This window comes from Carassius gibelio, chromosome A25 (assembly GCF_023724105.1).
Source record: "Carassius gibelio isolate Cgi1373 ecotype wild population from Czech Republic chromosome A25, carGib1.2-hapl.c, whole genome shotgun sequence".
Lineage (NCBI taxonomy): Eukaryota > Metazoa > Chordata > Actinopteri > Cypriniformes > Cyprinidae > Carassius > Carassius gibelio.
In genome coordinates this window covers 20,366,689-20,380,114 of record NC_068395.1, presented here as the reverse complement: position 1 = coordinate 20,380,114, position 13,426 = coordinate 20,366,689, and the positions used below count along the sequence as shown (strand labels likewise).

General features: G+C 39.7%; 2 protein-coding genes across 2 annotated transcripts; both read left to right on the top strand.

Annotated features, from left to right (window-relative positions):
* Positions 1 to 3,914: 3,914 nt before the first annotated feature.
* LOC127946669 (delta-like protein B) lies at positions 3,915 to 9,281 on the top strand. The gene is made up of 7 exons (XM_052543377.1): positions 3,915 to 4,093; positions 4,244 to 4,483; positions 4,790 to 4,856; positions 4,941 to 5,198; positions 5,653 to 6,014; positions 6,862 to 7,078; positions 7,527 to 9,281. Exons 1-7 carry the CDS (start codon positions 4,043 to 4,045, stop codon positions 8,177 to 8,179), a joined length of 1,848 nt encoding a protein of 615 aa, XP_052399337.1. The 5' UTR covers positions 3,915 to 4,042; the 3' UTR covers positions 8,180 to 9,281.
* A 79-nt stretch (positions 9,282 to 9,360) lies between these two features.
* LOC127946670 (protein phosphatase 1 regulatory subunit 14A-like) lies at positions 9,361 to 13,420 on the top strand. The gene is made up of 4 exons (XM_052543378.1): positions 9,361 to 9,632; positions 11,011 to 11,085; positions 11,754 to 11,786; positions 12,884 to 13,420. Exons 1-4 carry the CDS (start codon positions 9,453 to 9,455, stop codon positions 13,046 to 13,048), a joined length of 453 nt encoding a protein of 150 aa, XP_052399338.1. The 5' UTR covers positions 9,361 to 9,452; the 3' UTR covers positions 13,049 to 13,420.
* The last annotated feature ends 6 nt before the right edge of the window (positions 13,421 to 13,426 follow it).

Below are 13,426 nucleotides of genomic sequence, written 5' to 3'. Positions count from 1 at the left end.
AGATTCAAATACAAATCCTCCATGACCACTCGCACTGACCTCAAGCACACTTCTCTGTCTTAATGTGTTTCCAGCAGTGTGCTTGTCTGAATATACAAGATCGGTTTCTGTGAGATCATTCTTGTCATTTTTACTTGAACATAGCAGCTGCACATACATAAAGATCCACAGCAAATAATACATACATTTCATCAGGCAAAGGTCAATACATCCCTCAAGGCCAGCAGATTTTGTACACGTGTGTACATGCGAGTGTGTGTGCGACAGGGCTGGTCTGTCGTCCCAAAGGCCTCAAGGCACAACAGATGCTGTTAAGAGAGTGTGTGTCCTCATCATGCTGGTTTGGTGTGGGTCTACTAATGTAGGCAGATAAACTGTGTGTGTGTGTGTGTGTGTGTCCTATGGGAGCTGGACTCCGGGTCGAGCAGATGTCATGACGTGTGTGGAAATCCTGGGTCGGGTGTCATCTAAAGGCTCGAAAGAGGATATGGCATTGTGAGTGAATGTGTGAAGATGTGTGTGTGTATAGTTGGATATTTCAAGTCTGAGGATTGTGAATGGACTCACTCGCTTTATGTGAATGAATGTGCAAGTTATTTTCATTTATGAAAAGGTTTTCAGTTACATTTTTTTAATCTTTAATGAAATCATCTTAATTAAGAAGAAAAGGTTGGTGTTTGAGGTTCTGGGCAGAGCATCTAAAAATTACTGAGAGGAGGTCTGTTTATATTGCCTGCATGTGCCTTTTTGCAGGCCTGCACATGTGAGAGATTTGATGTGTCTGGATATAGGTTCATAAATCATGCTTGTGTTCCACCTCGAGGGACCACCATCCCCCAGCCAGCACCCACATTACAAGACACAAATCAGCCATCGCCCATCTGCACTCTTCTCTTTATGAAACAACAGTTGTCTCTAAGAAGTTTGAATAGTGTCTGTAAACTTACGCAGTAAACAAATGTAGTATAAAAAATAGTGTAGACTTGTTTACTGTCTTCAGCTAAACACCTCTGAATTGAGATTCTCTCTTTGGAAAAGTGCTTCGCTTTCTCTCATCTGTGCAGATGTCAGTGGTCTCAAAAGTCTCCTTCTACCAGCCTTTAGCCCAGACCATCCATTCTATAGTCACAACTGTTTCTGTTTTTGTTTCTTTTATAGCTGCACATTACGTGGATAGGATAGGTGAACCTGAGATTTTCTTGTTGAGTACAGGACATTTATTATAAAGAGTTTTTGCTCATGGACAAAACCCTGAGGTTGAAGTCTATTAATTCAGGCCATCATTAAACTAAAAACCTTCTTTATAATGAAACATTTTGTTTTATCAGGTCCAAAACACCATTGGCAATCACTGTATTGATACTCATCTCAAACATGCATCCTTGTTGTTTTCCTCACCGTCAAGGTTTATCTCTACCAGTAGATCTGATACAACACAGTGTGTGTATATAAAATGACATTTTGTTCCCAGCATCAACTTTATCAAGCATATAATCAGATAAATAGAATAAATAAAGTGATTTTGTTTGCTTACAGTCAGGGTATGTTTCTAGACTGATTGTCTCCATGCATTCTCTTCATTAACATAAATCTGTGGCCTTGGAGACATTATATATGGTGCCTTTTAAAAGACATTATAAGTGATGCATTGTGATTATGGCTTAATGAAAGGGTTCTGAGGCACGCGTCACTCATTACCATAACAACAGCACACACACACGTCACAATGCTCCTGAATAAATGTGTGTATAATGTGAGAGAGAGATAACTATTTGTTATTTATTTCAATAATATTTTAATATGTTTTATTAATCCCGAAGGCCTAATACTGTGGTCAAATAATAAACAGGCCTATATGTAAGCAAATACTATAGGTAAATTATTAAAAAACATAAATAAAATGTAGCCTGAGTGGAATGGCTGCAGCCGGCTGCAACAGATGCCGGTAGGGAGAGTTCGGGCGGTTTGTGGCGGACAATAAGTGACCATGTGCCGCCTGTTAACATACAGCTGTTGAAGTTGACCCATGCAAAAGCGTCATCATGGTATTTCTCCACCCAACCTCCGGAGCAGCCTGAGCGTCTCTGCATTGGCTACTGCACAACAAAAGACACACACACACACACACACACAAACACGTGCCTGCAGACACAAAGAACATTGCAAATAAAAACGTATGGCCTCCCCCTGCCCGCACGCGCCAGAGCGACCACACAGTCCAACATTGAGTGTAAGTGTGTGTTTAGGGGACAGAGGAAATAATTAAAAACAGAAACGTGAGCTCTATAAAAGTCTATAGCCTACTATACCACCCAGGAACCTTAAAAAGTGCAAAAATAAACATGAAAATGTATTTTTATTGATATAAAAAAAACATCATAATTTAATAAAATAAAAATGTTATAATGTTTTTTTCTTGTTCATATAAAATGAATTATAAAAATAAAATCTAAATGTTAAACATTCGTCTAAATCTAGACACATACTAACTGTATATAATAACATAATTGTGCAAGGATGTATGAGCATAATAAGGTAAAATAGCTTAGGTATGGGGATGTAAAGGAACAATGTAAGTAGCATTTTTATTTTATTTCTTTTTTTATTTCTAGCAACCTGTACCTGCTGGGAATATTTTCAATAGAGGCGATGAAGATGACTTAAGTTAACAAAAACAAATCTAAATCTAAAACACATCGTCTACGTAGTATTAATCCATGCATATATTTAAGTGAATATATTCAAGGCGTACGAATGACGAACTAATTCTGAAATTCGACATTAGTGTAAATAAACTATTTTTAATATCCACAGAATCAGTGTTGTGCCTGAACGCGTTCATTGAAGGATAGTTCATGAACTCGTTCATATTTTGGGCGAACGTGAACTGAACGTGCTGTATTAATGCCTGATGAACGTTACTGTCAACTCGTTCATTCTGGTGTCTGTGAAAGACACGCTCTCTCAGAATAACTTCGTTCAATAGGGTGCCAGATTTCTATAGAGCCTTCCAGGCGAAAAACCGGCTAAAACACACCGTAAACGGGTCTTAATATGTAGCGGAAAAACACCCAATCTGGCAACACCAGCCACCACCGTCCGCCGCATGCGTGACGCGTCATCAAAAAAAAAAAAAAAAAAAAAAAAAGGCATCGAGGCGACAGCAGCATGTAGCAAAAAGGCGTGTGATCATTTAAAATAATTTTATGATGTTTATGACAAGGTCGGTGAGAATGGGAGACAAAGCATTAAAGCAACAAGGGGGAAGTGCTGTCCCCTCAATGCTAATGTAAACCCTGGTTGGATAAGGATTCAAAATTGGATATGAAGATGAAATCTGACGCATAGCTTCATTGTTAAAACTGATAAAATAATTGCTGTCTGTGATTCTATATGGGCTGTTGCAATAATTTTGAAAAATAATAGCTCGCAGCAACATATGGAAAAAAAAGAACTATGAACTAGTTCATTTTTGGAACTGTTTGAACTTAGTTCAAAAGTTTGTAGTTTGAACTATGAATTTAAAATTTTAAAATTTGTGAATTTAACTTTGAACTAGTTCATGTAGAAAGTGAACTTTCCCAACACTGCACATAATAAAGGAAGCTTCGTCAGGTTGTCATACTTGAGAACTCCTGAGCCCATCCGCTCTGTATCACTGTGATTAAAGTTCCCTTGTTTGATACAGACAGCAGTGTGGCTAACATCAGCATTAACTCCATTATCAACACCACTGCCACATGCAGCAGATCAATTTAATCAGGCCAATATTATACCATATGCCCCCCTCTGACGTCACGTGCAGGGGGGTAAGACGTATATAACCGCGTCCTTTCCTCGAGACAATCAATGAAGACAAACGCACTTGCAGAAGAGCGATGAGGACGAGTGAACGTTTCCTCTGAAACGGACTTTAATGGACCTGCGGAAGATTTCGTAGCAGGACATCTAGCTGACATCTCCAAACAACTTGAAGCTGAGGAAGAAACGGATGAAGATACCTGTGTGTTAGTGTAATAAAGTTTAGGATTAACTGAGCGAGATGGCGCATCTGTCTCTGTACTGCCTGCTGTCTGTGTCGCTTCTGCAGTTGGTAAGGAGCAAGTTCATGGCTTATACTTTACTCATGGTTTCATTTTCTCTTTAATGTGAGTTTACAGTATATATGTATATATATATTTGTCTCTTGTGTAGCGTATCGTTTATTATTTCCAAAAGATACGGTTTCTCTGTTCTTGAACAGGTGGCTTCGTCGGGTGTATTTGAATTGAAAGTTCTCTCGTTCAGCACGACACGCCGCTTCTGCAGGAGGACGCGAGACTGCAACATCTTTTTCAGGATTTGTCTCAAACATTCGGAAGACGTCATCTCCGCTGAACCTCCGTGCACCTTCGGAACCGGTCAGACAAATGTCCTGCGAGCGGACCAGAGCTCTGTAGCCAACAGCGCAGCCATCCGGGTGCCTTTCCACTTCAAGTGGCCGGTAAAGTTCATTACACACTAGATGAAGTTCAGCTAACAACTCCATTTAGTAAGTTGATCTGAGTAAATGACTAATAAGACAACCATGTTGGCATTAGGCTACTGCTTATTTATTCAGATTCTGATCAATTTTAACTAAACACTTAACCATAAAGACCATAAACAAGATCATGCAGCCGTCTGGAATGGTCAGTTCTTAAGAAACATAAGTGAAAGTCAGTGGAAGACAATGGAGAATGTTTTCTTTTGTTTGAGCAAAAACAATTTGCAGTTTTTAACATCTGGAATAATATCATTTTCTTTCCAGGGGACATTTTCTCTTATTATTGAGGCATGGAATGCAGAGTCTCCCAAAGAGCATCATGACTACACAGGTGAGACACAGACATTCAGACATTTTTCCAGTAATTTATTCAATTACTACTTCAAGCTTAAAATTCTTTCATTTTCCACGACAGAGAATCAGAACAACCTGATCAGTCGTTTAGCAACACGAAGGCGACTGGCGATTGGAGAAGACTGGTCTCAGGATGTTCATTTTGGCGATCAGAGCGAACTCCGTTACTCTTTTCATGTTTTCTGTGATGAATTTTACTTCGGTGAGGCATGTTCGGATTACTGCCGTCCCCGTGACGACACACTGGGACACTACACCTGCGATGAGAACGGGAACAGAGAATGCCAGGAGGGATGGCAGGGAGACTATTGCTCTGACCGTGAGTACCTCCTGTGTGTCCTTCTGGGGTAGTATGTCTGGGACTCTGAAAAGAAGCACTTCCAGTCCCTCTCCTGATCACTCTGTGTTTATGTGTGATTGTGGTTTGTGTGTGTTGGAACCTGAGCAGCAGTGATACATCCCCTTATCTCTCAAATCTTTGTGTGCATGTGTGTCTGATGGAAGCTGAGCTGCTCCACTAGAGGCTCTACACTTCTTTTGTTCAGCCAAACAAAGAAACCCAACAGATACATACTAGAGAGTCGTTCTGTGTGTGTGTGTGTGTGTGTGTGTGCATGCTTGCCACAGCTCAAAATACAAAAGAGTGCATTACCTCTTGTCAGCTCACCAGCTGCTGGCTCCAACACTTAACACTCCCATTCATCTGCCCTTTCAGGGGGGCGTGGTGTGTGTGTGTGCGGTGTGTGTAACCCCCTCTCTGTCTCCTCCCACAGCCATCTGCTCTTCAGACTGCAGTGAGCGGCATGGTTACTGCGAGTCACCTGGTGAGTGTAAGTGTCGTCTGGGATGGCAGGGGCCATCCTGCAGCGAGTGTGTGCATTACCCGGGATGCCTGCATGGGACCTGCTCGCAGCCATGGCAGTGTGTATGTAAGGAGGGCTGGGGAGGCCTCTTCTGTAACCAGGACCTCAACTACTGCACCAATCACAAACCCTGTGCTAATGGCGCCACCTGCACCAACACCGGGCAGGGCAGCTACACTTGCACCTGCCGACCAGGATATGGGGGCACAAACTGTGAGCTGGAGATTAACGAGTGTGACTGCAACCCCTGCAAGAATGGTGGCAGTTGCAACGTAAGTCTATGCTCACATGATAATAATGAAACTGTTACTTACATATAAACAGTCACGAGTTAAAAGCATATACATGATAGTAATAAGAACACTATTTATATAAAAATCTATTTCGATTATTTGAAATGCAGCACACACACACACATATACATAGATACTTGTGTCTGCAATAAAGATTTATATATATGGACACTTGTACATACAAATGTATATTTTTCAATTTAACGATTCGAATCCCACTTCCGTGAGGCTACACCTCATGGGGTAACATATTTGCATGATGCCTGCCTATGTTTCCTTGCTGGCCGACTGCAAATAACTTGACCCTCCCTCAAACACTGTAGCTTATTCATGTCAAGAAGGCACTGTATGCGGTAGACCAATCACAACAGACTGGGCCATCTGACCAATCAGAGCAGACTAGGCTCACAGAAAGGAGGGTTTTAGAGAGACTGAATATCAGAACTGCTTCGAACCAACTGTTTGAGAATCATTTGAAAATCATGGTGATATTAAATGCATATTCTGAGAAAACGAAAGCATTTTTTTACCTTGCATGTAAACCTAATGTAGGAGACTCCCAAAATAATATTAGGAATGTTACAAATTGCATAATAGGGGGATTGTTGTGCGTTTTATTTAAAAAAGATTATTTTTATAATTAAATAAATAATTTTGTATTTAATATATTTGGTAAAAAAAAAATTCCATTTATGTGTAATGATTTAGGTTAGGTAAATCTGCTTAGATATGCTTTATGTGCACAGTGGATTTTGAAGATCAAAAATGATTTGAGATCTGAATTATGTTTACACCTTGCTAATATGTAGATTATCTTCCCCTTCAGGATTTGGAGAACGATTACTCCTGTACATGTCCTCAGGGATTCTATGGGAAGAACTGTGAGATCATTGCAATGACTTGTGCGGATGACCCCTGCTTTAATGGAGGGACATGTGAGGAAAAAATCACTGGTGGTTATGTCTGCCGCTGCCCCCCAGCCTTTACTGGATCCAACTGTGAGAAGAGACTGGACCGTTGCAGCCACAAACCTTGTGCCAATGGTAAGTATCTGTGCTGATTGAGCACAATGCACCAACAAAATAAATTTTACTTAAAGGGGTAGTTCACCCTAAGGTAAAAATTCTGTTATTTACTAACCCTGGAACACAAAAGGAGAAGTTCTAAGGAATGCTCATGGTGTTCGTACAGTGAAAGAGGTAGACAACCACAGCCTCTTAAGCTCCAAAAGAAAAAAAAGGAAATAATTAAAGCTGCGCTTATGACCCATGCACTAAGACTTCTAAAGACATACAAGGTAATTTTATGTGAGGGGGGAAAAAAAAGTCTTGCTTGACAGCTGTGGTCACCATTCACATCGATTCTATGAAAAGAGCAGCTTAAACTTTACTTTAAACTGTGTTTTCAGTTCTAAACATTTTTACGCAACCATACACTCATTCCTCTCTACTATACCTACTCATATGTAACCTCTTCTTTCTTCGGTTGTAGGCGGTGAGTGTGTGGATCTGGGCGCTAGCGCTCTGTGCCGCTGTCGCCCTGGTTTCACTGGCTCTCGCTGTGAGACGAACATCGACGACTGTGCCCGCTATCCATGTCAAAATGCCGGAACCTGCCAAGACGGCATTAATGACTACACCTGCACCTGTACACTTGGTTTCACCGGTAAAAACTGCAGCCTACGAGCAGACGCTTGTCTCACAAACGCATGCCTCCACGGAGGAACGTGCTACACACACTTCTCTGGGCCAGTGTGTCAGTGTGTGCCTGGGTTCATGGGTCCAAACTGTGAGTTTCCTGTTCAGGGAAGTATGGAGCTGATGGCCCCACGGGTTGGTCAGACCTCATCTTCAGCAGTAGCAGTCTCATGTGTGTTAGGTGTGCTGGCCTTGTTTTTGGGAGTGTGTGTGGGACTGGTGGTGATCAGGAGGAGAAGGCATAGACTGCGCAGACAGCAGCTGTGTGAGTCTGTGTTTAATGATTTGGAGACGGTGAATAATTTAGACAGGCAACACTATCCCTATGACAGAGACTTCAGTCAGATGAAGCCCTGCAACACTGAAGGCAGAATCTCTTTGGCGGCTTCTCACACGCTGCCTGCTGGACAGGACTTCCTGTGGAGTGCTGGAGGACGACTTAGATAAGGCAACACACACTTGAACACTCATACTCTCGGTACAGACACAAATGTAGACAAGTGAGCATATACACAAACTCACATACAGGGATACGAATTTGGATGTAGCACTTGCTTTTATTTTAATTAGTATGAATGAATGCTTGAATGAATGAAATGTAATGGGTGTAATGACTGAATAAGGCAATGGACCTTTGCCATCTGTATAGGTGGAAGACTCTGTGAACCAAAAACCAAAAGAAAGAAATAAGCACATTGTTGTGTCCTGGGCTTTGTGAATCTGTGTTTCCATATGAAGACAGACACAAGCCCTGAAAGCTGAAACAGACTTAGGTTGCATAACTCTATATGCAGAGAACTGATATCTTTATACAAAGATAAAGAAGTGAAAATAACTCTATACAAAGAGAACTAAGTAAGAAAATACCTCTATTGAAAGAGAATTAGGCAAATTACACTTAAGAGCATAATGATTAGGTCTTCTCTAGTCAAACTCTGGGCTCTGTGACGTTTTTCTCATAAGGATAAGAATATCACGTTGCTTATTTGCCAGGATATTGCCCGCAACAGGTGTTTTAATAAGGAAAATGAATAAATATAAATAAATAAAACTGTGTAGAGAAAGGAAGCAAGCAACAGTCAGGTATATGATTAAACGTTGTTCTTCAGACCAAATGGTAAGATTAGTTTTGTATTGCGTATTAAGCAGTGTGTTTTCTTCCTCGACCGGTATGGGGAAATGTATCATTGGTTCTTCTGTTAAATGACATAGAATCAGATTTTCTTCAATGGGGTTTATGTCTAATGAATGTTTATTTCTTTTGCCAGATGTTTCCTATTAATTTAATCCTAGTTTTATGCCTAAGTTTCTATTTTGCATTTTTGTACTTTTGCTTTCAATCACTGTCTTTTCTTTGTAAAAAAAAATATGATTTATGTTAATTTATTTTGTATGTGTTTCTTACTTTAAAGAGAGAAATAAATTATTTGAGAAACACTTCATTCTTTCAACTCTGTTCTTTTACAGTGTTTGATTTAATAGCACACCATTTAGTTTTGCATAAACATTTTGTCTCTTAAGTCATTTTAATGTGTCTTATAACAATTAAAATAGCAGAATGGATTAATACAAAACTTTTTTCTATCCACGAACATCTTACGTCGTTCCTCCAATCAAGTTGAGCGCGCGCCACTCAGCGTTCAGCTTAATCTGTCCGCGCGCGGCGCGCCCCTCCAAGTGCTCATTTTCAGACAAGCACGGCGCAACGGGCGCATGTAACATGGCTGAAGAGATACATACCGGTCATTCCCCTGATTTAGACAACGCTTCAGAGCACGGGATCAACTTAAATAAGCGGCAATCACGCGTTACGGTAAAATACAACCGCAAACAGCTTCAGAAAAGGTTGGACGTGGAGCGATGGATCGACGAAGGGTTAGACAAACTGTACGAGGGCAAGGTGAGTGTCCTCGCGCATCCGCACAGGTGCAGAGTTTACACTGGAATCTTCAGGTTGATTATGGATTATTATAATTTTGTTTTTGGTGAAATGAGCGATAGTGTCCTGTCGATGCATTTCCAAATGTTGTGTTGACGAATGCTGTCATACGTTATTTGGAAATGTTTGACTGCTGAAATGTGCAACATTTCCTTCTCTAAGTTGACCACACACGTTTATACATATAACTCTCAAAATCAGGCTCAAATATGTATATTCACGTAATTTTCTCTTTAATAAACTCATGTTAACTACTGTGTTCATTTCTAAAAGTTGAATACAGTTAACTTTACAAACTGAAGCTATCTTGTTTTGTTTTAAAGTTCATGAGCATGGATCAGTCTTTGTTTTAAAAATGTCTGTAGAGAGAATAAGTATCTAAAGAATAAGAGTGGTACTTGAATGCATGAAAAAGTACATACTGTAAGTACATAATACAGACATTTTACACCAATCAACGAAAATAAAGGTTGATAACTCGTGTCTTTTTTTTTTAAGTCTTTATTTGCACCTTTAAGTGCAATGAGGGGAGACATTGTTCTGCAAGTCTCACATTTATAAACAACAACCATTGTTAATGTAAGTGTGTGTTGGATGCTGTGACATTAATATGTGTGACAGAACAATATTAGTTGATGGATAATGTTAAGTAATTTGGCTGCCCATAAAAGGTGAGGAGGATCAGGCCTCTGGAGTTACAGGGGGAAGTTCTGCTTTCTCTCCCTCACTGACTGAGGGAATAACTTGGTTCTATTGCTACCTTACATGGGCACCCCTGAGAAACCGTCAACAGCAGCGACAAGCAGGATGTTTAAATATCTAAACAAAAGCTGTGTGTGTAGTCTGTGTGAGACGCTGTCCCACAGTAAGAGACAGCAGCGATGCCTCACGGGAATTGTGTTATGTGATCTGTTATCTTAATTTCCTCCTCAGTTTTTGGGAGAAATTTTCCCATTGAGATTATGGTATATTGAGAAGATATTTTTTTGAGATACTGAAACTGTAGGCTGCTGAAAGGTTGAGGAACAACGAGATATAACAGGCAGTGTTACGAACTAGAATGCATACATGAATACACCTGTGCGGTGGTGCCATATTGTCCTGTACGCTGTCATTTGGAAGCTGCGTGTCTTACACTGGACTGTGTGGTTATTTATAATGACACATTTACAGTTAATAAATGGCAATAAACATATATTATTGGCTTATCATGGTGTATTTTCTGCAAAATTGTTTCATTTCTCATAGCTGCTGTGTTTTTAACATTTCTTTTCTAGAATGGTTCATTCTTTTGGCACTTGAGATAATTTGTGTTGTTTTGTTTCTGTTTATTTTGCAGGACATGCCAGAGGAAGTAAATATTGATGATTTGTTGGATCTTCCAAGTGATGAAGAGCGAACACACAAACTACAGGTCCCGTATTCCTCCTCTTTTCAAATCCTGTACTTAAGTCTTGCCATATTTACACTTACATTTATGCATTAAACCAATGTTTTTAATCAAAGTGACTTAGAAAAGAGTAACAAAAGCTATTGTCAAAGAGCCAGCAATATGTGTAATATACAATGTCAGGTTTATTAGACAACAAGATGCAGAAAAGAAACGGAAGCTTTTTTTTTTCCTCACTGCACTGGGAAAATCTAATTAAATTTTTTTCCCAGATTGTTTGATCTTTTTTTCATTTATAACTTTGTATCTCTCATTAAAATAACATGTAGAAGATAGAACCGTCTTTGAGGTCAGCAACCTGACATTTTACTTTTAGATGTGGTGAGGGTGAGTGGATGTCAAAGCTTTTATACCACGTCCCTCGACCTGAGTATTTGCTGGGACCCCCTTTTTCTCAGAAATGAGGCCCACTTGCTTATGGACTCTCCCCCAGCCTCTCATTTATCTGAATATCAATACAGAACCATTCAAGGGCTTTATGTTCTCTATTGTGTGCACATTAGTTTACGGAGTTGTAAATCATATTAGTAATATGGACTTTTTAGGTTAATTGAATTGAATTTGGATTGACATTTGGATTAAGCTATTTAAAATGACTATCAAGAATGAATTTGTTTTCGTTTGTTTTCCAGGTTCTTCTGCAAACCTGCACTAGCAGCACTGAGGTACTTTTTTCAATTCCTCCCTCGTAAATCCTTTGCTTTTTCGTCACCTCTATTTCATAACATTTTTTTTCTAGTTCTTTTTTCAAACTTTTTCTAGTCATCCTTCGTTTCTCTCTGTAGACCTCTCGTTTTCTCATTCTTTTGTTACTTTATCCCTCTCTCCCACTCAATCCCCCTCTCTCTCTCTCTCTCTCTCTCTCTCTCTCTCGGAGGAGCGCTGCAGTGGCTGACACTCCTTTCCACGTGTTTCACACAATGATCACAATAAATGAATGATTTGTTCTCTTCCTTTCCCCATGCCCCCATTTCTCTCAGTTAGTACAAAGCCATTCTTTCATTGGGGCGCTTTAACAATGTTCACTCTCATCCTTTTGATTAGTGTGTGTACATGACAGAAGATTGTGTGTCTCTGTGTAAGCTTGTGTTGAAGTGCTGACACATCATGGAGAATCAGTAGAGAGGAACGTGCCACTTACCTCACACACATAAATAAGCAGAAAAGAACACTGACATCTGAAAAATGTAATCTGTTCTCACATTTGAGACATACCAGGGCACAGTTTTCACCATTTTCAGTTTGATTGAGAACGTGTTTTTGCTTAAACTAATGCTGTGTCATTCCATGCTGCAAAAGGCACGAGACACGTGCACAATAAGCAAACATGTCTATCTAGCTTGTTTGCGTAGAAAAACAATGGAAAAGTTGCGCAGTGCAATGGAAAAATGCATTCTTTGTGTAAACAAAAACTGCTGACTGGTACACATACACAAACAGTCTGCAGAAGATATTTAAGAACTTTAGGTAGTTAATTCTGAACAACCAGTACATACGAGTCAAGATCATTTCTGCAAGTTGTAGATTTTTCAGCATATATTTAGTTTTTTAGTTTTTTTTTTAAACATAAAAAATACTATATAACTATATTATTTTTCACCAACCAGTTTGTGTAGTGATTAAGATAAGTTATAGATAAGATAAGTTTTACAGTACGTTGTCCTAAATTGTATTGTGTAAAAGTTCACAAACATGCTTAATAAGCACAATTTCTATAAGTGTGTGTATTTAGATTAAAGTGAATCTGTGTGTGTGTGTTCAGGCTTTTATTGCCGAGCTGTTGCAGAAGCTGCGTGGTCTCCATAAACAGGAGGAGTTGCAGAATGAGGGAATTGAGCATCCGTGTCTCCACACTTACCCACATCACCATGGCAACATCCATCATCACCGAGGAAACCATCAACATCCGACACATCAGACACTGTGATTGCAGTTTGGAGAATAACACATACTCAGGACACACATACAATGGATCCAACTAGTTTAGCAACTCAGTAACTGTTTGTTTACAAACTCATAAGAGTGGTGTATTAACAGTGTTCAGTTGTAAAATTCCTCATCACTGTGGGTAAGTACAGTCGTGGCCAAAAGATTTGGCAGGGATATACATTTTGGGTTTTGCTAAATTCGTAGCTTAAGCTGTTGTGGTCTTCATTGACATTGTTTCTAGATTATGTTCCGGCCAATACTCATAGAAACAATGTGAATGAACGCCTCAACAGCTTAATTAGTACAACATTTAACAAAAAAACTAAATTTGTGTCACTGCCAGTACGTTTGGCCACGACTGTAAATCTGTGCAGTA

Coding starts and splice junctions, on each gene's coding strand:
- LOC127946669 (XM_052543377.1), top strand. CDS start 4,043: ATGGCGCATCTGTCTCTGTACTGCCTGCTGTCTGTGTCGCTTCTGCAG. Junction 4,857..4,940: donor AGAGCATCATGACTACACAG/GTGAGACACAGA, acceptor TTTCCACGACAG/AGAATCAGAACAACCTGATC. Junction 6,015..6,861: donor AGAATGGTGGCAGTTGCAAC/GTAAGTCTATGC, acceptor CTTCCCCTTCAG/GATTTGGAGAACGATTACTC.
- LOC127946670 (XM_052543378.1), top strand. CDS start 9,453: ATGGCTGAAGAGATACATACCGGTCATTCCCCTGATTTAGACAACGCT. Junction 9,633..11,010: donor ACAAACTGTACGAGGGCAAG/GTGAGTGTCCTC, acceptor TTTATTTTGCAG/GACATGCCAGAGGAAGTAAA. Junction 11,787..12,883: donor CCTGCACTAGCAGCACTGAG/GTACTTTTTTCA, acceptor GTGTGTGTTCAG/GCTTTTATTGCCGAGCTGTT.